The 25,113-nt window shown below is 29.6% G+C and overlaps 2 protein-coding genes across 2 annotated transcripts; one reads left to right on the forward strand and one right to left on the reverse strand.

Annotated features, from left to right (window-relative positions):
- The first annotated feature begins 6,651 nt into the window (after nucleotides 1-6,651).
- Nucleotides 6,652-14,199, forward strand: LOC107436563 (larval cuticle protein A3A). The gene is made up of 3 exons (XM_016048326.4): nucleotides 6,652-6,923; nucleotides 8,954-9,010; nucleotides 13,063-14,199. The coding sequence occupies exons 1-3, from the start codon at nucleotides 6,915-6,917 to the stop codon at nucleotides 13,534-13,536; spliced, it is 540 nt and encodes a 179-aa protein (XP_015903812.3). The 5' UTR covers nucleotides 6,652-6,914; the 3' UTR covers nucleotides 13,537-14,199.
- Nucleotides 14,200-15,530: 1,331 nt separating this feature from the next.
- LOC107436564 (cuticle protein 10.9) lies at nucleotides 15,531-20,281 on the reverse strand. Its single transcript, XM_016048327.3, has 3 exons — nucleotides 20,088-20,281; nucleotides 17,030-17,074; nucleotides 15,531-16,029 (listed from the first exon to the last, which is right to left on the reverse strand). The coding sequence occupies exons 1-3, from the start codon at nucleotides 20,091-20,093 to the stop codon at nucleotides 15,667-15,669; spliced, it is 414 nt and encodes a 137-aa protein (XP_015903813.1). The 5' UTR covers nucleotides 20,094-20,281; the 3' UTR covers nucleotides 15,531-15,666.
- Nucleotides 20,282-25,113: the final 4,832 nt, after the last annotated feature.

Below are 25,113 nucleotides of genomic sequence, written 5' to 3' on the forward strand. Positions count from 1 at the left end.
TAAATACCACCTTTTTCGTTTTTTAATGACAGACTCGACCAAGACGCTAGGCACACATGAATTAAGAAAAACTCCAGGGCTCCTAGTGATCCGCAAAAAATATTCAAGCTACTGTAAACTAATCATTAAAGCGGCTAGAAACTTTCTGATTTAGCAACCACTTAAATTTAAATATTTTGAAGTTGGCGATGTCAAATTTCTATTAAATAATTAGTTATACTGATTTACTGCAATGATAAAAATATATTTTTTAATTAACTTTTAAAAACTAGAGATTTACTTCATAATATAAATTTACTATCTCTTTAAATAAATTCAAGTGGATATTTGAAAGCTATGGATTACATATACTCTAACTATATGGATATCAATTGCTTTACTCCCAGCAAAAAAATTAAGCACAAACACTAGCAGGATTTTAACTAATTTTTGCATACACTATATATATAAATATACATATATGGGTGTGTTCGTATGATTGATTAATTTGCGTGTAGTGGTAATCAAAATCATCATTTTAATACTTTCACTACCAGCTGAGTACTGGTGGTTATACTGTATCTATCATTGAAAAGTGGTACTTTATAAAGATAAAATATTTTAATTTTCTTTCCTGATTGTTGAATTACTTACTTTATAAGTCCAATTTTCTTACTTTAGCATCCATTTTAGTTTTTAAATTTCGCAAAGAATTTATTTTAATAAACACTACGTTATTTTCAAGCGAAAACATATTTATTGCAAAAATAGTTGAATAACAATCTGCATTTTATGGACACAAACTGTAAGAAGGAATTTTACCAAGGTCTATTACGTGATCGGCAACGAAAGTGTTAAATTAAATTTATAAAATCAATAATTAAAAAGAAATTTATAAATTTTATTACCACTTTAAGTATCAAAATTTGATATTATGGACAATCGGCAGTAGTTAACTACTATGATTGCTCAAATAAAAAGCTACTGATGTTATTACTTTCCGTAAACTTTAACCAGTTTTCAACTTAGCAACATTTTATATTCTTAAATAAGTGCTGACACTAACAGTAAATTTATTTGCTTGAATTGATTACAAATCGAAATATTAAAATGTTAAATAAATTTGCTAGAAGAAAACATTAGTCTCTTAATATTTATTATCTGAGCATCAGAACAATTTACTTTTACAGGCGACCTGATACACGAGCTACTTTATTACTTCGACATTTCTTTGTTTTAAATTTCTTGTGAGGGGTCATTCAAACATTACGTAAGCAGATTACAGAGATGCCAACTTATTCCGCTTTTGTCAAATTTTTCTAGTGGTCGGGAAAATGTGTGTTTAAATGTATAGTTTTTGGTTTAATAAATTTGATTAAAAGTTTTATTAATTTAATAGGCCTATATGAAACACACAATTGTCCTTGTTATTATGTGGTAAATCTTTTTAAGATTAAACCATTAATGCAAATTATAGTTTTTAAGTATTTGCCACTTATTGAATTTTTTGTAGAAAGTGGAGCTGTTTGTATAGTTGAGATTATGAATGCTTGATAATTTGTTTTCTATTTTTTATGCATTTTGTTAAGAGTATGAAGGAATAAGGATACTTTACTATAGTTTTTGATTATCTGACCTCAAATAATACCTCAGATATATTTCTGAAAAGTTCGCTCTAATGAATTCTTTTTTTGACGTTAAACTGGATTTACCGTTTAGTAAGTTTGACGATAGGCTCAGTTGTAGTGTTGTAATTTACGAAATGATAGTAAAATATTTATCAAAGAAGGAAGTTTTTATTAAAAATTAAGCTATTATACCAAGTTTTTAAAGCATACTATCATACTATAACAAAGCTGTTCGTGCCCGGAAAAAGGGAAAAAAATGGTAGTAGGACAAGCTTATATACCTTGTTTTCTGAAAGAGTAAAACATTCCCGACAACCAAGACTTTTGAAAAGTATAACATATATACAGGATTGATTCTTATCTGAGAAAAAAGTAAATTGCGATGGGCAATCCTGATTAAAAATGGCTTCCACTTTACTTATTAAGAAATCTATAAATAAAATGTTTTTATTTCAAAGTATTATTTTTTTGGGGGGGGGGAGCAAACAGCTCTGTTCTCACTTTTTAACATTTTCACTATAGATATATGTAAATAATTAAAAAAATATTTAAGACCAAAAGATCCAGCTTTCATGTGCTGGAAGAATAAATACGTTTACATAATAGTTAGTTTGCTACCATGATAAATATTTTATTTTATTTCATAGCTGGCGTGTAACATCAGACCTATTTTTGAGTTTACGGTGATCGAAGTTCAACTGGTTCAATTCCATAGCCTTCTGATTTTGAACCCAACTCAGTAGCAAAGAAAAGTTCTGAATCAAGCATTGAAACTAACTAGTCTTCGCGGAAAACTTATTGATAAAGCTTTCCTGGCTTTTGCGTTTTATGAAAAAGAAAGCCACGAAAAAGTCCCACGGTTAGTCCGAGGGGATTCTAACCCATGTTCCATCTACCACTGACGATATTTTACGTCTGCACAGTGCTCGGTGCAAGCCACGAGCAGAAATCGTATCGAGCAGCCACCGCTAGGATTCGAACCTGTGTCACTTCATCAAGAGGCAAGCGTTTTATTTCCCGAGTCACTGGGGCTTCTATAAAGAAATTTCATTTTATTTTATCATATAACAGGTGTAGAACACCAGTCCCATTTTTGAATTTACGGCTATTAATGTTCAACTCCATTGCCTTGCAATTTTGAGCCCAACTCAGAAAACCAGGGAATTCCTAAATTAGGCAATAAGGCAAACTAGCCATCTTGTGGGGATTTTCGATGGAATTAAACCACATTTGTACTACATAGAGGAAAAAAATCACAAAACCTCTCACGATTAACCCGACGACAAGGAAATTCTCACTTATTTTTTGTCTACCACTGAGTATATTTTTATCTATCAGCTACCACTAGGACTGAACATGGGCCGTAATAAAATTATGAGATGTAGGGCTTCCAGGTTGGCATTGATATAACTCAATAGTCGACATACACTGTACCGAAAATTCGCCAGCACATAATCCAAACACACTTCAATCGCAAAACTATTATATGTGGCTTACGAAGGCCAGTTTGTCCACCACTGGCCTAATAGATCACATATAGAGTTTGAATTATTGATCTCTCAGGGTGTATTGTTTGGAAATTTAAAAATCAGGATACATAAATGTTATTACTACTAAAAAAATTGAATAAAAGTGGTGGCAATTAGGGATACGATATCGAAATATCTATTAATAATTTTAAGAAACTTTTTCCGGGTACTAGTAATTGCATCGGTAAAAAAAATATCAAGTTGTTTTGAAAGAATTCCTTCTCAAACCTCAATAACAGTTTTTCTTCAATTTTTTCCCCCCGGAAAGGTCATCATTCATTAGAAAATTTTTCAACCTGTCTTTCTATATCCGCTTTCTTTTAGTCAGATCAATCTTTTTAACCCATTAGAATCCCATTTATTTAAAATTTGAAATAAGAAAAAAAAATCAATCCAGTAAATTTTTGATTAAGAACGATAGGACATTTTTTTAGTTGATTAACCCTTTCGCGCCGACTGTCACAAATACGTGCCAGCATAAAACCGTATCAATCAGGGTAAACAGATAAACTCGCAATCAAAGTATTTCTTTAGCAGTTTATTTGTGGGCGGGGTTATAATTGTTTGATTTATTTAATTCACCATTACTTTGTTCAAAATAAAACTATTTAGTTATACTTTGAATTAACATTGATTATATATATGATTAAACTAACAATAATTAAAGTAAAAGCAAAGTAAGTCCGTCAAATTAGCAACGACTACATTTAAGTTACCGTTTTTTATTTAATTACAACTTGACTCTGATTTTGTACAAATACTTTTCTGAATCACCCGTCCCCAAAGGGCTAATAACCAAATCTAACTCGATGCCTTCACTAAATGCTTTGTCATTATTAAGAAGTGATAGTTTTTAACAGGGCTCGAAAAAACTCACCTTCTCCAATTCTACCCGTCCCCGAGGACGGCTTGCCCAACAATGTACCCGTCTTCCTTTTAAACTAACCCGTCGTTTCTAAATAAATAAAAAAATATAATTTTCGCTTATTTATTACAAACATATATATAAATTGTACAATGAATTAGTAGTTACTAAGATTACTAATACTGGAATTACATTATACAGTAATAAAAGAAATACTGGGTTACTAATAGTATCTTAGTATTTCGTTTATGAAATAATTTAAATGACAAAGGCAAGTTACATGGATTGTCAGTTAACAGAAAAATGGCCGTCCGCGCGGACGTCGCATTCGGGAAATTCGTTGTCTTCGGGGAATTTTTGACCGCCGAGGACGGGCGGACGGGCTGTTTTTCGAGCCCTGGTTTTTAATACCTCCTCTATTCCTGAAATTGACTGAGAGCAAAATATTTTGGTAGGTATTTTATTTATGTCGATCTAAAGCTGCACAATCACAATGGGTTACTGGTGACGGTCTATGATATATCCATAAGAATGCTCGAAGACCAGCATTCACAATTCAGATCTTCTGCAGAGGGCATTTCATTTGTGAGGCCTCTTCCTCAATTTAGACATAGATCCAAAGGGGAAGGACATTTTTTTCAGATCGCTGTACCCATGATACTATACAGCGACCGAAGACAGGACTTTCGATTCCACAGATTTTACGAGCTCGTATGTCTCATATATTCGGTGGGTCTTTGTGGAGTCGAGGATGGAAGCCCGACACCTCCGTACCGGAGTCCGATTCTCTAGCCACTGGGCTACCACGGTCCAAAATATTTTGGTCATCGCTTTTTATTTATTCGAATTAAATGCATGTGCGTGTGACGAGAGTTACTTGACAAATGACACTATTGAGTTCATGTATAAAATAAAATTGCGAAAATGTAATTGTTTTATTTCATTTTTTTTTAAAATTCAGGGTTCCTAAAATCCACTAAACTAATCAAAGCGGTATTGTTTTTTTTTTATTTTAAATCATTTATGATAAAACGTTACTGATCCATTTAAGCTATGCGTCAACTATGACGTCCTTCGCATGAAAATTATTTATCCTTAAGTTATGACTGAATCAGGGAATTGTTCACTTAATTTGAGGATTAGTTTGCTACCATGGTGGATAGATTTCATTCTGATAAGTCTAGTTACAATTAGTGTAATTTTACCAAAGGTACTTGAATAGTGAAAGTGAATTCATTTAAATTTTTGCAATCGACTAAGACAACTATGATATTAAGAAAAGAAGTCGAAGCAGAAGAAGCCGAAGAAGTAGAAGCAGAAGAAGACGAAGGAGAAGAAGAAGCAGTAGAAGAACAAGCAGAAGAAGTAGAGAAGTAGAAGGGGAAATTCCCATGGAATAGAAACTTAAGATCAGAATCATTTTCTTTTTTTGAGTAGAAAACTGTTATCCCGCATCTCTTGATTTTTTTGAAATATAAATTCTATTGTGAAGTAAAAAGATTTGCCGGAAAAAAAACTGAAAAAAAGTCAAAAACTTTTTTTTCTGAGCGTTTCATCTTTTTTTAGCAAGCACTTTTTTTTAAAAAGTAATATAGAGCACTGCTTTAATTAAAATGTACAATCAAGGGTTGCAGTTGCTAATGTTTGACTAAAATTTGGAACAAATGAAAATGCCTTCAGTTATCAAAAATCGTTTCAGAAGAACCATTAAACTAATTAATGGAAGAACTATTAAACTAATTAATTAAATTTAAATTAATACTATTAATCCCATTAAACTAATTTTATCCCATTAAAAATGAGATAAAATCACAGTGTTATTTTCGGACGTAACTGAAATCATACTTGCGATTTCTGCTTCACCCGATTTTTCTCGGGTAATTTATCAGTTGCAAAATTTACGATTCCGAGATAATTCGGGATGAGCAATGGTTTTAAAATTGTGCATTTTTATTTAAGAAAAATTGATACCGTATGAAACAAAAATTAATAACGTAGCTCAATATTTCTGCAAATGGAAGATTCCTTAAAGAATGAAACAATATAAATCTTGTTTATGAATGGTCACGATTTCAAACTTAATTAACAAAAGAAAATAATTTCCTTTTGTTAATTTTTTAAACCTGCCACAAAAGAAAAAAAAAACTAAAAAGCCTGCAAAGTAAATTCTTCAAACATTGTTCTGTTTAAAAGATTTCGTTACAAAAGATTATTTGATTGATGTAATTTATTTCCCATTACCGATTCAATAAATTCCAGCTATTAATCATTGCCATTACGAAGATATTGTTCCACGTTCACATCTTTCCTTAGAAAAGATGGTCAATTAATCCAAAAGTCACAGTTTAAGAATTATCAAAAGAATCTTTCTTGTCAAGAATCAAGATGGCTCTTTCTTGTTTTCTTTTTAACTGAAAATCTTCAGGTGGCTTATGTTTGATAAATGATCCCGTTTCATTTTGAAGACCTGTCTATAAATCTGCCACTTGCCTTTACAGAAGGTATGCTAATACCGACAGTTGTTTCTGTTTTTTTTACTGATTTGACCTGGTCACCTGCCGATATACTTTCTCTAACTCTTCCTGGCGTTTGTTCAATAAGAAAATTCAAAAATTTGGAAGACGGCGTGAAACCAAGCGCCAAGGACATAGTTGCATTTTGAGTGGCTCGTTAGTCCTTGGTTGATTTGTTCTTTTGTGTGTGACTTTTTGTTTTTCTAATCATTTATGAGTATTCCTCGCTCTCTCTGTTGGTCCAGTGATATTTTGACCCCTTTGTAATCACTCACCAAGTAAGATAGGTGGTACCTGAATACGTTTTACAATTTGTGTATAAAAAGCGATGGTTAGAATATTTCACGCATAAGTTTTGTCTAAAAGTCGCTTGAAGTTTCGAAGAACAGAGATTTTAACCATGCATTTTGTGAGTTTTCATTTTATAAATTAATTTATATAATTGTTATTCATACATATGTATTTAATATGTTTTCGAAGCTGTTCTTATAGCCATACAATAATTTTTACAATAATTTTAAGTAGCTCTATTAATTTTTGCTTAATTTAAAATATATTCATTTTATTACAGTATTATCAGTTTTTTTCGTTTCATCTATGGCATTTTTTCATAGGAAGCTCTGAGAGTTATTTCTTATGAATTATGGCATATCGTGCCGCCCTTTTCTTACGCAGAGAAGCCAACAGCTTCGCTTTCGACAAAAAACTTTATAAAGTGGCAAAGAATTCAAAACTAAAATTTGCATTATTTTGCTTTGTTTCACCAATACTTTACCAGGCTCGCCACGAATTGATTCGAGCAAAGTGGCAAGAATGTATTAAATGTAATGATGGACAACACAACAGTTCATCAAATTTTTCTACCAATAGTAAAACTATTTCCACTTAGTGGAGCAATTTGTGCTTACGTTTATAGTGCTATCATAACCATGTAACTATCTTTTTTTAGCAGAACATGTTTTGAAAGATTTTGCACGGCAAAACAATTTGTATAATTTGAATGATCATGCTTGAATGTTTTAGAAATGGTGCCGGGATGCTGACTAAATGTAAGAAAAGAGATAAAGATTAGTAACTTTTCTTGGATATTTTGTTCAGTTTATAATTGAGAATGAATACTTAATTTTTTTTTAAATGTTAATAATTTGAAACGTAAGTCATGGTGGCAGTACAATTGAACACTTAAATAAATTAAGTTTGTTCCATTTTTTTCACCCGTGGCATTTCTGATGACGTCATTTTTACCTGAGCGCAATTCGGATCGTTCAAAATGAGAAGGTGAAGTTAATAACTTCTTTCTAGCTTTAATACCAGCAATTTCGAAATCATTCTATTAGATTCTGGTATTTATTCATGAATGCCTTTTAATTATTATGGTATTGAAAAATGAAACACGCTTTTAACTATATACACTCATTTTTGCCGATGCAAGTTTTGCATGTGTGCAGACCTGCCAACTTTTAATCCATTCCATTATCATTTTTCCCAGTGGTATTAAAATGGAATTAAAACTTCAATTTTAAGCAAACAAATACGTTGTATTTGAGAAAAATTAAGTTGACAACCATGATAGTAACGCATATTAATATATAAGCTTAATTTTTGTAAGAATAGTGGTGATCAAAATCATTTAAAAAATTAAATTTATAAAAGAAAAAATAGTATATATTTACTACCACTTTAAATATGAAAATAAAATCTCCCGCAAAATCCGGGAGAGTTGGCAGGTATGTGTGTGTAAAAGACACCATTTTTAAAAGCTTCAAGCATGATCTTTTAATTTGTGTCAACACTTTTGTCAGATATAATCCTCCAAAACATTTTCTGCTAAAAGTAAGATGGTTTACATAGAGATAGAATTGTTTTCATATTTTTGTCCAACCCCTGTATATTGCGTTTACACATCAAAATTTTCTATTTTTGCAAAATATATTCTCCAGTGAAGGTAAAGTATTGTTAACCTTTTTTCAAAGTAAACAAGGACATTGTCTGCATAATTTTTATACACATAATAATTGTAAGTACTGGTGGTTTGAATTCTCTGTAATCAAATTTAATACATTTAAAATGGCCGCAGTCGCGAAAAATTTAAAAAAATTGGGGATCAATGTTTATATGTGTTGTCAGAAAGTGTAATTGCTTTAATTTCCTTTCATTATAAGGAACTAAACTGGCCAGTTTTTTAACTTACAAATGTATATTGTAACATAGCATTTAGTAAAATCAGTTTATTTCCTTCAACTTCCTCTATCATTTTTTAAATTTTTTCCAGTTTTCCCACCGGAAAAAAATCTTTAGTTGCTACGGAAATTTAGTTGCAGTTGGTGGGAATGTGTTGTGCGTACAATAAACAGAAAAACTCTGTGATAAAACCCCTTGAAAACCCTGTAATAAAAGTTTTGCTTACTTTTTGTTGTTATAAATATTTTTCTATTTCAGGTTTGTTTTATTCTTGTTACTATTGCCGCAACAGTTTCTGCCCAAGGAAATATTAGAGTAAGAATTAGATTCAAATTTATATTCTATATTGTTTTTTCTTTCATACATATTAAAATTTTATATTATGCTAAGTACTAAGTAAAAATGTTACAAGAAAAAATTGAGTTTCTTAACAATTAACGTGTAAATTGTAGTGAAAATATAATATTTCACGATTTCTTTTAAAATGTTATCAAGTTAAATGAAAATTGAACATTATATTAATGTTAGTCATGGTCGAATCCAAGTTTCATTTACAGCAAATAAATATTTTCATTATTTTAGGAGATTTTGCCTTTTGAGACACCGCGTTAATTCAACTCCTATGTTCAAAAGGAGGACTTTTGCTTCATCTCTTTTCCTTAAATTTTGAGTTTCAACTAATTACAGACTTTCCCTTTAATAATGTATGCTTAGATTTCGAAATCTTCATAGGAACTACTTTATAATAACATTTTTAGGAATGTTATAATAAGAATAACGTTTAAATCTAGGAATTCTGGTAAAAAATAGCGTTAACAAGTGGATGTTTCGATGCTTTGTGATTTATTTTAATGTGTTAAAATGCAGACATGAAAACATAAAAACGATTATAGGTTTTGATTGAAGTTTCTATCCTAAATTTTAATTTTATGTACAATATGTAATAATTGTTCTAAACATATTTTTTGCTTCGATTAATTACATTGGGGAAGAAATTTCCTGTAGCATTTTTACTAGCACATGATCATACGTACTTCGGGTGCTGAGATTTCAAATCTGAAACTGGTTATGTTCGAAAAAAAAATTAAAAGCTTCACCAAGAGAGAGAGAGAGAGAGTTACATCTAAGTGAAGTTTCATATGAAGTTTTAAATCATTTACATGGGGTGGTGGGGAAAATAACTTTCAATCAAAATTACAATACAAAGAATTCTGCATTAAAATATAAACTTTATCAGAGGAGAAATTTTTTCAAAAATACTTTGGAAGTTGGCAGCCCTGTACACATATACTTGCCTGCTAATTTGAAAGTGACACTTAAGAAGAAAAAAACATATTGACTTAACAAATCATAGACTGAAATGTATTATCGCAATTTTCCTACCATTCTCCATGCAGCAGAAAAGTGGGAACACTCAGTATTCACTCGAGTGAATTTTTAAGAAAATCTCAGTTAGGAATATATTATTAAATTGCATAAAAACTGTAGATTATAGCGAGAAACCGAGTGCATATTTGAAATCATCGACTTAAAAATATCTTTGATATAGTATCTTCCTATGTTTCTCAGTGTAATTGATAAAATATAATGTTAAAAAGTGACACCCGAAAAAACTTTCATAGCTCTTAGAAATTGTTTTGATACTCGCTCAGAAACATAGGCGCAGTGTAAGGGGAGGGGCACACATACCCCCAATAATTTTCCAAAACTGAAGAGTTTTCTAGAATGCTTATTTTTTTTAGCCACCCAAAAAAGTTTTTTTTGTTGAAGGAAAAATTAATAATTTTAAATAGTTTGCATGTAAAGAATTCTGCGATTATCACTTTCGTGTAAGTGTTATCTTAAAAGTCATTTAATGATTTTCTTTCTTTTTTTTTTACAAATTTATTAATATTTGGATTCAATGATTTTAATAAAACAAAATTTAAGTTTTATTATTAACTTGTAATTGAAAGTTGTACTTATTTGATTAATTTTCACACAATAATTTTTTAAAATTATATTGTCATATTAATTATGAAATAATGATAAGTAGTTGCAATCATAACAAGTTATGATGGTAATTAGTTATAATGATTACTAGTTATGTTTAATGTTCTTATGATTTTTAACCAATAAAATCCACTTTATGAAACATTTTCTTTTTTTATAAATATTTAATTTTTCCAGCGTACTATTTTTTTGGTGTGCTTCAGTAGAGTGTATTCTAAATTAATTTGTTTGATTAACTTTTTAAAAATTAGCACCGGATTTCAGATTGCGCTAATTGCAAGAAAGCACTATTTTGCACTATTTTAGGCAAAAATCTATAAAAAGCGATCAAAATCAGTATCACTTTTTGCAATATTTTTTTCAGTTTATTATTAAAAGCGAATACATGGAATGCGTATTATTAATAATCTACAAATAAATGATTAAATTGAGAAATTATGTAATAATGAATATTAATATCCTAACATTTTTTTTAGGTGCAGATCATAACAGATATTTTCAAAGCATTCCATACCTAAAAATTATACTGCTAAATTTTAAATATAGTACAATATGTTGGATCTGATTCTCTCAGAACTTTTCAGATGAAATTTAAAAGCGAAATGATTTTGTCAAATCTTTTCTGATGTTTTGAGCAGTTATCAAATCACACTAATTACAATCCTAGACTAATTCATATACATACTATTTTTTTAAAATATAAATACATTTTATGATAATTAAGATTGTATCAGATTACGTACTATTTTTATATCACACAAATTAGCGTGAAAACTGAAATAAAATATAATTTCTTGAAGAATGATTTCCAATAATAGTGTTTCAAAATATGCTTAACATGATTATTCCTGAAATTGGAATGTAGCACATCAATTTCAGTCTTTTGCAAAAAGTGATTAGAAATATTGTCATATGTGTAAATCTAACTTTAATTAAACAGACGATTTTTGGAAAAAAACTAATGTAAATCTATATATACATACATTGGTTTTTATAGATTATATATATGTATATATTTATGTTAAATTATATATAGGGCTACCAACAACTACGCTTTTTGCAAAATAATTCATAAAGTGGTAGACAATTAACAATTAAAGTTTTTAGATTATTTGGTAATTTTGCAGAAATTTTGAAATTTTCACCAGGAAAGAGTAGAAAGAAAGTGGTGTTTCATAGAACTTTTGAATAATTTATGTGTAGTGGTGGAGAAAATAACTGTAAATCAAATTTACAAAACAAAGAATCATTCATTAAAGCATAAACTTAGCAGCCACCAGATGTAATTTTCCCCAAAAGCGCAGATAGTACGTAGTATATGTACTAAAAACTGCTTATAAACATTTTTCAGTAGCCATGAGAAAACTTATCTACCACTTTGTTCTGTTTTCCAGGTCGCAGTAACTTTGACAATGTTACAAATATTACATTTTCATTTATTTACAAGTTTAATCATTGAATGACTAAAACTCTGTTATAGTTTTTTTAACCAGATTTTTGAAGAAGATAAAAGTGACAAATTGATAAAGTGATAAGAAGTGAAAAAGTATAAGAAAATTCAACACAAATAGTAGTTTAACACAATACATTTCTAATTAACACATTGCAAGGGCAGTCAACTTTCAATGCACTTTGTGAAAATGTATTTTAGTGGTAGTTAAGTTAATGTTTTAATATTTTTTTTATTCGTTTACGTTTATTGTCCATACCACTACATATAAATGATTTGAAAGTTCATATCCAACAAAAATTTTTTTCATATCTTTTGTAGTAAGGCTTTTAAAATGTTATGTAAAATTATCAAAAATTCCGAAAGCTAAGCTTTTAAATGTCTACTATTCTATAAAATATTTTACAAAGAGCGTAGCAGTTGGAAGGCCTGCATTACATGCGAGCAACTTTTCCAGAAAATGTATTACACAGCTGTTGTAGATTAAAATTTTAAGAAAGTAGTAGGCAAGATTTCATAAATGTTGGAACAAGTTTGTCACCATAGCTACAACTTCAATAAAAAATGAAAAAAAAAAACGATTGTAGTACTAATTGCATATATACAGCATCATTCATTTTTGTGGTAATCACGAATGGAGGATAATTTGTTTTAAAAAACAGCTTGGAAACGAAGTAGTTTTGGTTTCACTTTTTAAAATTTTATATGGATCGCAGAAATTTCAAAAACATATATTTATGTGACCCACTTGCAATGTGCTGAAAGAATGTAAAAACTAAATTATAAACTTTTCTGCATGTTATTAGAACGTTGATGAGCAATTACTAGGACTTGTAATCAGGTCCTTTATTATTTTAATCGAATAATTATCTTACCGACTCAGAAATTAAATTTTAGAATTTGATAAATGGTTTTTATTTTTCAGGATTATCGCGTAGATCCTTATTATGATCCTAGTCCAAAGCCATATTCATTCAGTTACAGTGCCCCACTTGATGATGGAGTCGGTCAAAGCTCCAGAAGCGAGACTGCTGATGGTTCTGGTAGAGTTCAAGGCTCTTACAGCTTAAACAATGACGAGGGACACTACAGAGTTGTTGATTATGTTGCAGACGAGAACGGATTTCGTGCTTCCATTCGCACCAACGAGCCAGGCACTGAGAGCAAGAACCCAGCTGATGTGACTATCGAATCCGCAGCCGGACCATATCCATATGCTCCAATTGCTAGGCCCGTATTGAATACCTTGATAGAACCTGTAGCTCCAGTTGCAGAGCCTGTTGTTATTCCAGATCCTATTGCTCCGATCCGCCGTCCAGTTTATCGAAGGCCTGCTACCTACGCTGCAAGAAGGCCGATTCTTAGAGCACCTGGCAGACTAGCTTACGGACTTGCTTAATTTCAAACTGAGTTATCTAAAAGATATGATATACAAAATCAAACCATGAATTTTTCCTTCCATTTTTGCTCCAGAGAAAACTGCTTTTGCTATAAGTTACCATAAATGTTTTTTTGAATAATCAACTGCTTGTATTATATTTTTAAATACCTTCTTTTGGCTGGTGACTTTTTTTTCTGCTTGTGCTTTTTCTAATGTATCGACGATCTCTTTTTCTCTCTTGGGTTTTGCTATTTTTTAAACTTTTATTCTTGTCTACCCTGCTTCAGCTCTTTATATCTAGATTCAGTCTTATTTTCCATACTTTTTTTCAACTTAGAAACTTTTTCTACGCTTTGCATGGAAGTATTCTGACTTTCTCTGCCCTGAACCACTTTTCTTTCTCTGTGGATATTTTCTTTCTCTTTTTTCCTAAACTCTTCTTTAACTTTACTTCAGTTTTCTTTTCTCCCATCATATTTGTTATCTAACAATTTTGGGGCTTCATTACAAGCCTATACTTAAAATTTATGATAATTGTTTGACTTTCATAAGTTTTCTTCTGTTTTGTTTCATAATTATCAAACAATTTAGTTTCAATACTCAAAACATTTTTGCATAAAGATTCTGTTATAGTTGTGCTTCTATGCTACATTTTGATCAATAAATATTTAAGAACATTAATTGGAACCCTTTATTTTAGTTTTGCTTCCTTCTAAATTTGATTATAAATTAATTTCAAATAGGAATTTACCGGAGTTGTAGAGACATTTATCTTAAACTTAGCTTGAATTATTTCTCATAAGTGAAATTTTTTTTTTCTGCAACAACTTTAAGTTATATTAGGCGAATAATATTTTCGAATAATATAAGTTATATTGGGCGAATAATTATATAATATTTTTATTCAAATTTCTTTTTCTTTTTTACTGCAACTGATATCTAAATTTCTTATCTCGAGAGTGGAACTTATTATAAGGCTGAAAAATTGAGCTCGAAGATTGACGAAAAAAGACTGCATAAAGATGAAAGTTGAAGATTCAAGTATTTATCAGTCGAACAGTGATTTGGCTGACCTAATTATTGTGCCTTTTTGTACAGTAAAGGCCTCTATTGAAAAACATTTCCTCAATTCCGATACTTAATAAAAAGAAAGTTGCTTTCTGAACTCAAAGCGGTGTTTTAATAAGCAACTCTTATAAAATACAATACTCAAATCTGCGAATTAACTTGAAACTACTTAAGAAGAAGTAAAAAAAAAAGCTGTAGAAGAAAATAAAAGTAAGGTAATCTGATCGGAAATTCAAAATTTAAGTTAAAAAGATGGAAAACTAGAATTCAAATATAAGTTCTTTCAAGTCTAATATCGAAATCAGTTAGGTATTTATTAAACAAAACAACCATTTTCCACACATCATTAAACTAAAAACCTGACAAATGGTTTTGCCAGGCGTTAGGTTAATTCCAAGCACAAAAAATCATATATGTGCTTTGTAATACATATTATTATGTATTAAAATTTTACACTCTTATAATTTTGTTACTGTACAATCGCAAAGAAATTTAAATTATTATTAAGTTACTTTTTACACCATAAAAAAATGGTTTTGGGTGACAAACTATACATAACCCTTAATGTAGAGAGCAAGTATGGTCTGTTTTTAAACATTTGTTAATAAAAGCTTACTAATTATTATTATTATTTCGAACATATACAGTATTATTTTTATTAAAATTTGAACGTTCATGTTTATTTTGAAGAATAAATGAATCAATTCGAAGTTATAATTGTTTTTCTTTAAAAAATAGCTATTTTTGTCCAAGTGTAGATATGTCATGGGGCCAGTGTAGAGAATTCTTAAGACTAATTATTTGATCTATTGTTACTAATAAAAAAACAAGTAAAATCAAAATGTAACTAATTTTAAACTAAAAATGGCGCCTTAATCTTTCCCCAGTCTTTTCGCATGTATAAATGGATTTTGTGTCTTCTAAAGATACAAATGAAGAGTGTCTTTATAACTGAAAATATCTAATTTATTTAACTTAAACAATATAAAAACATAACAAAATAGTCCCAATATTTCCCATTTCCGTTTTCAGATTTAATAGTCGATCATCAGTTTCCAAAGGTTCTGTCCTGCATGTCCTTTAATCAGTTACGGGTACCAATACATATCGTGTTCTGGATGGTCTGGCTGGTTGTGCTACTCTAGGGGCGGTTGCTACTCCAAGACTGTATGTAGGAGCACCAGCTGCTTCAGGGGCAGATGATTCTACTATCACATCAGCTGGGTTAATGTTGGCGGTACCTGGTTCGTTGGTTCGAATGGTAGCTCTGAAACCATTTTCATCGGCAACGTATTCAACAACTCTGTTGTGACCCTCTAAATCAGCGACACTGTATGAGCCTGTTACTTTGCCAGCACCATCTCCAGATTCCTGATGTGAGCCAGAACCTCCGTCCTCTGTGTTGGATATGTAGTTGAAGGAATAAGGAATGGGTGCATCAACCTATTAAAAAAAATGAAACGGAATTGAAGTTACCCAATTTCATGATTAAAAAAAGCAATTAAGGAATCATATTTAAAAAACTTATTAAATTGGTTGAAAAACTTACTCTGTGCTTGAAGTACATTGCAAAATTAAAAACGTACAAAATAACAAAAAACAAAATCAACCAGAATAATTTTTGATGAGATTTTGGTTCATTTTTTAACAAGCCAAGTTGCAATCTATATTGCAACCTTTTAATTTAAATATGAAATTAGGCATAAAAATAGATTTTCGTTGAACAATGTCATTTCGCATGCTAAGTTGTTTCAGGAGTAAACTTAAAACAATCTTCATTGTTTGAGGAGTGAACGTATAACAATCTTTAATATTTGATGAGTAAACTTAAAACAATATCCATTGTTTAAGGAATAAATTAAAAACAATCTTTATTGTTTGAAAAGTAAACTTAAATCAATCTACATTGTTTCAGGAACAAAATTAAATAAATTTTTTTCTTGTGGAGCAAACTTAAAACAATCTTCATTGTTTGAGGAGTAAACTTAAAACGTGCTAATCATTTAGAGATCACTTTTAATTTGTATTTAAATTCAGACACAAATCAAAATTTGATTGTTTAATTTATGGGCTCATGCACTATCGTCTTAGGAAAATTATCTCCATTAAAATTCTTAGAAAGAATCTCAAGAAAAGTGTTTTAACTTCCCAGTGATACTTCTCCGGAACAATACAGTTCCGCGGAGCTCCTTATGGGAATTGCTGATCTAGAGTAAAATCCAGAATCTTACAAAGTACTTAACTAGAAATAATATTAATTTATATATACTTTTGCTACTATTTTTAGTTGCTCCCTGCTTGTCACCAATCTATATAATTTTTACCGATTTTTAAATGGAATCATAAATTGGTTTGCTTTTTTAAAAATATGTCAGCATTGAAAAGTACTGGTAGCATATATAACAACACAATTTACTTTTAAATTAATTATTTCATGCCTTACCTGAGACCAGGCGACAGCTACAATAGCAGCTAAAACAATGACAACCTGAAAATATTTAAAAACAAAATTATCAAAAATAAAATAAAGTTTTAATCATGAAATAATTAATTGGAATTATAATTTATCACTCTCCTTTTAAAACTCATCACACTAAAAATTTTGCATATTATGACAAAATAGGATGTGTTAAGCATACCTGCCAACTCTTCCGGATTTTCCGGAAGATTTTATTTTCATATTTAAAGTGGTAGTAAGTATATACTATTTTTTCTTTTATAAACTTAATTTTTAGATGATTTTGATCACCACTAGTCTTACAAAAATTAAGCACATATATTAATATGCGTTACTATCATGGTTGTTAACTTAAGTTTTCTCAAATACAACGTATTTGCTTAAAATTGAAGTTTTAATTCCATTTTAATACCACTGGGAAAAATGATAATGGAAGGGATTAAAAGTTGGCAGGTATGGTAAAGCATTATAATAAAATAGATAGTGTACAACTATATATTATATACTTTTTCTTAAGATATCTATAAATTCAAAATAATATCTGTATCGCGTTTTTTATACAATTAAACATATTAAATTAGACTAGTCGTTAGCAGCAATCACATTGAAAATAATATAAATTTAAAAATAATAACATATATAAAAGAGTTATTTGAATAGTTGGCAGCTCCAATTTTATTCATTTTCAGAATCAGAGCCATATAGTGCTTGCATTGACTGCTAAAAGTTCTGCGACTGAGATACTTGAAATATTGTAGATCATGGCTTTATGCAATCGATTCCTTTTTTTCCCCTTATAGATGTTTGAGTAAGGGGAAAGCTCCTACGCACTGTTTTCAAAAAATATAGACTGGTAATTTCACTCGTGAAAATCATGAAAAATATTTGTGTTTATCTTTGAATGCTAATAATATAAATATCTGTATTATTACATGAAGTTAGGATATTGCGGTGTTTTAAAACTAAAATGGTAGCCAACAATAGAAAATACCAAAATAGTCTAAATACAAAAGCCGTTCCAATTCTTTTTTCTTAGAGGTACTTTTTGCATTACTGCAAAATGTGTTTTTTCAAAACTAGTTCAGAATGGTTTAACGAAATTTCAGTGGAGTTATGCTCAAAAACTGAAGGCAAAAGAACCACTTCACTATTAATTCAAAATTGGAGCTAAACCAACGCCTCCTATTACTGAAAGCCTCCACACAGTATTTTATAGGTAGTTCGCTCAGACCACCATGATGGTAAATTAGTTTACGAAAGTGCCATTTAATAGAAAATGTAATAAAAATAAGAAAGTGATAGCAAATGTACGTCGAAAATTTTATTACATTTATGAATATAACTGGTTTGTCTTATTTACTTGTTTACCATCAAAAATTCAATTTTCAAATATATATATGTTAACTTTCTCTCAATTACTTTTAAATTGGAATTTGGTTTCAAGCGCACCACTGGTTCACTTTTTAAATAGTCTGCGCAGACTATTGATGTAGGAGGTGATGGCTAAACTAACTCTAATACCAGAGATTGATTAGAGATACAATATTATTGAACTAATAATGATTAAATTACATTAACACTAATAGAATTATTACACTAACAATGTTAATATTTCAAGTTAACGTTTAAGGTAAAATAGTCAAGAGTAATAATGGTTAAATCAAAAATAATGATCTAGAATTATAATTTAGCACTTCTTCAATTCCGCATGTCAGAGACTGTGGCAAAAAAATAAATAAATATGTTGTAACATGCATTAATTTAGGATTCAATGTAATAGAAACTGAAATTGTATTAACAAATATAAGCAGTAACTTTTTAGATACTAAATTAGGTAACATTAAATTTACAAAATAAAAAGAATATGTTTAATGATTTTTAAAAATAGTTTGAAGTCATGCAGATGACTCGCAGCACCTTTCGTATTTGTAAATCAGATTTCTGTAATTTTCTCTACTATGAAAAACTATATATAAACTATTAAACTAAATAATACATAACACAGGATACATAAAGCCAACTCACAAAATTTTCTAAAATCGAACTCCTCTAAATTTTTAACTATGAACATCGTTTCGTAGAAACTTTGCTAGCTAATCGATCATTATTCTCGACAAATTCGTGAAGTTTCCGTTGGCAGCCTAAACTAGCTGTTAGTTCTCATTTGTTTCACACTCGGAGCATTTCAATTTTACAATTCCCGTAAATTAAATGATAAAACGGATTGTATAAAACGAGTTTCTAAAGAATAAAATGTAGAACATTTTTTTTAAAACATGACTCAACTCATTATTGTAAATCCATACTGCACGTAATATTCCTTTAGTATGAATTTAAAAAATAAAATCGTGCTTACGAATACATTATTGAATTGCACAAAAACTCTAGCTAGAGAGAAATCCATTGCAGCTTTGAAATTAGTGACTCAGTGAAGTATATTAATAATATAGATATTAAATTTGAAATTTTGGTCAATATTAATATTTGAATTTTTAAAAGTAAAGTCGTAGGTTACCAAAAAAAAAATCCACTTGATACATGTACTATCGCTCTTTCCATGTAGGTGTTTTGTGTCTGGACAAAAGTTACGGGTAAGACGTTAAGCGCGCTAAATGTTTTTCATTAATCGAAAAATATCCAGTGCTGGATTTTCTGACAAATTTCCAACAATGTAAAACAAATCAAATCTCCACACGTATTGTACACTAAATTATTATAATTGTTCGAATAGAAGAGTCTAATTCTAATCAGTTTTATACTTCCAACTGCGGGAATAACTTGTTTCTACCAATTCATACGAATTACATCTTAACCCACTATTTGCACTAAATAATTAAGAATTTTCTAATAAAAGAATCTGATTCCGATTTATTGCTTATTTTCAATTTTGGAACAAAAATTTGATACCAAATTTCCGGCCAAATATCAAGCATTTCAAAACAAATTACATCACAATACACACTATTTACACCAAATGATTAAAATTGTCGTAATAAAAAGCATTATTTTTAGTATGAATAAATATTTAGTAAAAATTAATTACCTTCATAATGGATGATAGATTTCAGAGGACACTTAAGTTGAATCACTCAAAATTGTGTGAGCTACTGTAAATTTCTGGGTTATATTTATACCACCAAGCAAGTAATGGTAATTTTTTTTGGATACATATTAACACAAGTTTTAATGAATATTAATAATTATTCGCGATTTATAAAAATCTTTCCCCCAGACTGAGGTCGGCAGGTCCACATTTCATGTAAAGTTATCTTATAAAAACCGACCTTGGAATTCTAATAATTTTCTGATGAAGATGATGATTTTTAGATGTTCAAGTCACGTTGCATTTTGTCTTTGGGGTAACCATAAGTCATGGTTTCTTTTAATTGCCCTAGAACTAAATTAGAGCGAAGTTCTATCGTTTTGAATGTGTTATAATGAAGGAAAACAATTTTTTTTTTATCATGTGGTGAAGTACATAAAAGAAAGAGTTCCCGAGGAATTTAAAATGGATGCATGGGTGAAAACAAGCGTGATGTGGTTTTAAATTTAATGATTTTAAGTACTTATTTTATAATTTTCAAAAAGAAAAAAGGATTTTATAATTTCTAAAGAAAAATAGAAAAAAAGCTTAGGATAGCGTCTCAAGGTTCTTAGAATATTACGATACACAATTTAAGAACTAAGGTTGAATGTATACTTTGAGGGAAAAAAAGTCTAAGTATTTAGTAGTATAGTTATAGCAAACAAATAAATAATTTAATTTTATCAATAGATTTTAAGATAATTTAAATATATTGCTAGATTACTCAATGTCACTTACAATTTAGAACATTACTAAAATGGTACGAAGATAAATTGGTTTCGTGTAAATATTAATGGAATTGGTTTCATGGAAGATGATAAAATTGATCGTCGTATTTACAAATATGGTCGTTAGAAAACCTAGAAAAATGGAGAAATATTAGAAAATTGGGAACATTACTTAAATGGTAAGAAGATGATAAATTGGTGCATTATAATGGTATATGGTTAAAATCATTTTAAATAAGATTTAAAGATACAAGGATTAAAAAGAGAGCATACATTTTGCTATTTCTTCAGCCATTAGGCAAAAACCCGTAAAGTTGATGACTATAATAACATTATAGATCTTGCTACCATTCTGTGACATTTTTTCTTTGTAATTTATTCTCGCAATCATGGTTTCAAGAATATAATCTTTGTATTTAGAATAGACTAGATATAACTTATCACAATCCGTTATAGTTTCCAAAGAACTCCACCAATTTCATAGAACCTAGTGCCAAACATAGCTCCTACGTACGTCTAAAACTGATAGATACTTAATCGATTTTTTTCTTTATTTAATCTTTTTAATTATTTAAACGGGACTACCACCCGGACTCACATCAAAAATTATGTATATATTAAAAAAGCATAATCTGTTTTTTGTAAATGTATACTGAAATATAAGAAAAAACTTTTAATTGTGATCTTTTTTAATACCTGTTGGTTTTTTATTAGTCACCGCTATTTTCAGTTTTAGGTGTTCGAGGGTGCCTTCTTTAAACGCAACTGAAGTAATAATGTATTTACTTTGAAATAAATATTCTGATTTCGGGGGGGAGCTGTTTCTTTCATTTTTAAAGTGGTAAATACAAATATATATATATTAACAATTAAATTTTTATTTATCAAAGATGATTTTTTATTGATTTCGATTACTAAACATCAATAAATATATGTAAATTCTAACAGTATTATTTAACACTAGGTTTACGGGAAGCGTCATTTTGACGCATTTCGAGTTTTGTAAGGAAAATTACAAAACCCGTTTGAATTTTTATTTTATCTCTTGTAATGACTTTTATCCATTGATCGAGGTAAGTATATATTGAGGTCTATTTTCTTCAAAAGCGTTGAAATATTGAAATTCTCTTTGTGGTATACCTATCTCTACTGATATGCGTCAATTTGACATGATCGTAATATAGACAAAATTTGGAGTAAACATGCAAGCATCACATCAATAATAAATAGGAATGTACCGACAATACCTCGATCAGTTATCCGATATTGTTATCTCAAATGAAACAAGCGATAAACAACTGTTGCCGATAAGCAATAATAGAAAGAACAAACGCAGAATGTCAGCAAATAACCACTAAGTAAATTTAGTAAATATAAAGTGGCGAATTATATAATTCTACAAATTATTTAGAAATAGTGGTGGTTGAAAAATCTATTAAATTGAATTTATTAAATATGTATTCGTATATATATGTATTCGTTCATGCGTCAAATTGACGTGTGTTCGTAGAGATAGGTATATAAGAAACGTCCGTAAACCTAGTGTTAAGGATCTTAGGTATTTGTATATTTAAAAAATGCCTGCTTGTAGTATGTCTGCTTATAGTAATGATCAGACCTGACCACTATTGCGCTTTTTGCAAAATATTTTATTGAGTGGTAGACATTTAAAAACCAAAGTTTTCAGTATTTTTGGTAATTATTTTGCTAATTATCAAGTACATAGTTTTTAGGTGGAAAAATAACTTTTTAATTTTTGATTTAATTGAAATTTTAGTCTATTTTCCTTCATCGTTTTGAGTAATGGGAGATATTATATCAGGAATGAATATGCTTATTAGATATTTTAATAATCTTATTTGATTTAGTTTCTTCTTAATTAACCACAAATGACTTTAAACGATCGAATGACTACATTACACTGGGGACATATACTGTTAACAGAGTATTTTAGTGGCGGTAAATATACATTCTTTCTAATAAAAATTTCTTATTTTTTTTAACTTTTTAAGCTACCACATTAACGTTGGTAGAATAAATTTCTCATACAAGCATATATTATTTACTATATAATGTATAGTGATTGTCTCAAATTTATTAGATGATCAAACTGATTGAAATTTACAACTGAATGAGTTTATAAGATTACAAAATGTGCTTATGCTATATAGATAATACTTTTAACTATTTATTGTTTTTTTCATAATGTTTCTTGCTTTCATTAGAAAAAAAATATTAATTGTGAATACTTAAAACTATTCTTTAATCTATTACATATATTAGAATAGAACAATTTTTTCATTAGTGAATATTTCAGATATATTCTTTAATGCGTTTTATTATTTTTTTAAATAATTATTTTTAAAAAAGTACAACTTTTAATATAATGCATACATTTTAATGAAGTAAAATACAAAATTTTGTACATGAGTACTGTATGGGGATAGATCCCTAATTACACTTTATTTTAAATCATAACTGATTAGCAGAAAGAAATAAAATTTTCTCAGACAAATAAGTAAAGTTAATTTATTTGTCTTTTATAAATTAATTAATTGAATTTCAGAAAAGTTCATTAGATTTCCTTTTAAATTGTAACAATATGACTTAAGTTACAACTTATTACTTTGTTTTATTTGTTACATTATTAAAGTGACTGTTTCTACTGATACTTAAATAAATATGTTCTCATAAAACTACGTTATTTGTGCAAAAAAATTTCTCGTAATTTGTAAAATAATTTTACGTATAAAATATTTACAAAATCATAGTTCAAGGAGCTACTTCCACAGCTTTTACATTACATTATATTTTAGTGGAAGAGTGAGAATGAAATTTTTTAAAATAAGTTAAAGAAGAAATAAATATTTATTTCGTAAATATTTTTCGAAACCTTATTTTTCTAATTACTTTTCCCATTATTCTTATTTGCATGTTATATTGTAAATAAATTGTTTTCTTTATATACTTCCATGTGTTAAATTCTTTTAAATGTGCTGACATTTGTGCATCGTTAGGGGTCAGTCCAAGTCAAATTTACTACCGTTTAGCGGTACCTTTACAAATTCAACTTTAGGAAAAACGGTATTTTCACAAAATATTTTTTCTTAAAATTTTAATTTTGCGTCTCGCAAGAAGCGATAAATCCATATTTTTACCATATTTTGTTCTGCTTTTTTAATATAATTTTTAATTTTCACAAATTATGTCTAAATTTTCACAAAATATTTATCTCTCTAATGAGAAAAACCTAGACAGATCCCTGATCGTATAAAAAGGCATCGTTTGGAATAAAGTGACAATACTGTTGAATTAAAAGGTTATCAATAGAGAATTGGAAACAAAAGAAATGATTGGGGCTTCAAAAAGAGGTATTGGCCAGGGAATATATACCGTTTCATAGAAATAGTAACAATTATCATAAAATAAAACTTGAGAGTATAATTTGTATTTGGTTGGCCGTAATTTCTTAGTCAACTCTATAAGTATCTTTTCGTTCACACGTGCTAATATAAAAAAATATTTTTTTCAATTATCGTCTTGAAAATTGCTCAGGCACGTTTTTCTTTTAGGAATTTTATTATCTTCTCTTGTGTAATAAAAAGAATAAATTGATCAGCTCTATATCGTATTTAGTCTTCAAAAATCATTACTCCATCCAAGAATGAGTATAATGGATAGTAGATATACAGGGTGTCCCAAAAGGTCGTTTACAAACTTAACATGCTGGTCTGTCATATTATGATGAACAAGATTTACATAGGAACTTGTGTCCAAAAATTAAATATTGCGACCGCTAGAGGGCGATAATTGCACGAAAACGGGAGAGTGGGAAAAACAATCATTTCAGGCGTAGACGTTGAAGGAGAAGGATGAATGAGTTTAGTAACGCAGAAATGGCCGACATGCATTACGTATACGGCGCCGCTGATGGAAATGGACGAGCGGCGGCACGGACGTACCTTGAGTGCTTCCCAAACAGACGTCAGCCAGACCCATGGCCGCCGCGATCCCCCGACCTGACTCCCCTGGATTTCTACCTGTAGGGTCCATAGTGTACGAGACACCTGTATCATCGGACATGGATCTTATCGCCAGGATTGCGGAAGCGGCAGCACGTGTTCGTGACACTCCTGGCCAATTTGAACGGGTTCGTGAATCCATGCGCCGACGCTGTGAAACGTGCATTGTGGCGAATGGGAGGAATTTTGAGCATTTGCTGCGATATAATGATGTTTTATAATAAAAATCATATT

This window comes from Parasteatoda tepidariorum, chromosome 8 (genome assembly GCF_982258835.1).
Source record: "Parasteatoda tepidariorum strain Cologne lab strain chromosome 8, Ptep-v5.0, whole genome shotgun sequence".
Lineage (NCBI taxonomy): Eukaryota > Metazoa > Arthropoda > Arachnida > Araneae > Theridiidae > Parasteatoda > Parasteatoda tepidariorum.

What these genes read in the sequence shown, in the direction of transcription:
- LOC107436563 (XM_016048326.4), top strand. An exon ending in CTGCCCAAGGAAATATTAGA is followed by an intron (nt 9,011 to 13,062) that starts GTAAGAATTAGA and finishes TTTATTTTTCAG; the next exon opens with GATTATCGCGTAGATCCTTA.
- LOC107436564 (XM_016048327.3), bottom strand. An exon ending in TAGCTGTCGCCTGGTCTCAG is followed by an intron (nt 16,030 to 17,029) that starts GTAAGGCATGAA and finishes TTTTTTTAATAG; the next exon opens with GTTGATGCACCCATTCCTTA.